General features: G+C 49.7%; 1 protein-coding gene across 1 annotated transcript in view; it reads left to right on the forward strand.

The window, feature by feature from the left end:
* Positions 1 to 299: 299 nt before the first annotated feature.
* The window catches only part of LOC307073908 (glypican-6-like), a gene marked incomplete at both ends in the record, with an annotated part of 9,074 nt that continues 7,660 nt past the window's right edge, over positions 300 to 1,713 (forward strand). Inside the window, one exon of the mRNA XM_079733863.1 lies at positions 300 to 416. Coding sequence (XP_079589989.1) covers positions 300 to 416 — 117 coding nt within the window. The remainder of the gene's footprint in view (positions 417 to 1,713) is intronic.

The raw sequence follows: 1,713 nt of genomic DNA on the forward strand, positions 1-1,713 counted from the left end.
ATCAGTTAACCCCTCGACCTCGGGTGAACGTTCAGAAGAAGGGAAGAATAGATCAGGTGATCGGTTAAACGGCGGGCGTGAGCGGAATAGACGCGGGAGCGTGAGGAGAGGGGTGGGGGGGGAGGGCGGCGGTATCGAACGACAGCGTCCTGCGGTGACAGTCAGGCCGACGGCGCGGGGAGGAACAGCGAGGGCAACAGAAGCGTGCTCCTCCTTGTCGCCTGAGGCACGTTCACCGGTGGTCGGCGGTTTCCCCTCTCGCTGCGTCTCAGCTGGCGTGCGCGACCCGGGCTCGTGCGATGAAGGCCTCCGTGTTCGTCCCTCCTAAACGCCCGTTACCGGCTCTGGCCCCGGAGAGACCCCGGGGCCACGGCGCCACGCTAGACCTCTGCAGCGCGGGCCGGGAGATCAGAACGGTTGTTTAGTCGTTTGTTGTCGAAGGATGCGGCCGGTGTTTCCTGATGTTGGAGTTCAGATCCTATCAACAGTCAGGTGGGGTTCGGGGGGCCCCTTGAGGCGTCCCGATGCAGCGTTGTCGCCGACACGCCCCTGCTCCTCGTACGATGTGCTTAGAGCTGCTGTTCCTCTGGCTGATGGCCCTAGTCTATCCCCTCCAAGATCTCCCTGGTATCTGTCTAACACCCGACTGCTAATTAATGAGCACTCAGAGTGCTTAATGCAGATAATCACATTTGCTGTCTTTGGCAATTATTCAATGGAGGATGTTGCCCCCCCGCCAGTGGTAACATCTGTTGAGAGAATCCTCTTTTCAACAGACTGTTTTGGTCTGATATGTTTGCAGGTTGTGATGTGCTAAAGTGGTTAATAATATACTTAACATTTAAATGTGTTGTTGTGTCTTACGGGAAGCAATTTGCAGTGGTGTTACCGACTGCAAACCGACTGTTTCTTCCCCTTTTCTCTTCAATTCCCTTAAACTGTCGCGGCGCTTTCTCATTACTCACCCTGCAGTGCCATCTAGTGGTGGATGCACGTCATTGCACGTGTGGATGCTAAGCGCAATCTTTTTATATATTCATGGGAAAAATACACAATGGAGGGGATTGAAAAGCATTTACTGAAGTAAAATGCCCATTCACTTCTTCTCTCTATATATATTTGTATGTGTTTATCGCTATTTGACCTTCTTGGCTATTTAAGGTGATACGGTATTTGATTTATTTCATTGTCATTCCCAATTGTCATGCGATTTGCATTCCATGAAGATAGATATTGATATATATATTTTCTTATTTAAATGGCTGCTTTACATAATCAAATATAACACATCAATTTGATTTTGAAAAGCCCTTTACCAGACTCAATGACTGCTCCAAGCCAAGAGCATTTCTATACGTCTGTATACATTAAATATGGGCTCCCGCACTTCCACGGTGTGACAGCAGAACGGCTGTGGGGCAACGGCCTCTAGGCAGGAAACCAAAGGCTGGAAGGGGCGGAGTCTCGCCTTGCTTCCTGTTTCGTTACGGAGGAATTCTACCAAGATAAACTGACCTGGGCGACTGGACGAAGCTTTCAGAAATGGGTTTTGATTAGTCTGTTCCTACAGTGGCCAGTCTACATGGTGTTGATCTGAAACCTTGACAGATACTTTTCTTAGCTGTTTGCTAATGCTAGCATAGGTTGTGTTCACTGATACGAGCCAATTAGCCAATGAAGCAGTGACAGTCCCCGCTTCCTGCCACTTGATTG

The sequence above is a fragment of the Pollachius pollachius genome (genome assembly GCF_949987615.1).
Source record: "Pollachius pollachius genome assembly, chromosome: 3".
In the NCBI taxonomy this organism is placed as follows: domain Eukaryota; kingdom Metazoa; phylum Chordata; class Actinopteri; order Gadiformes; family Gadidae; genus Pollachius; species Pollachius pollachius.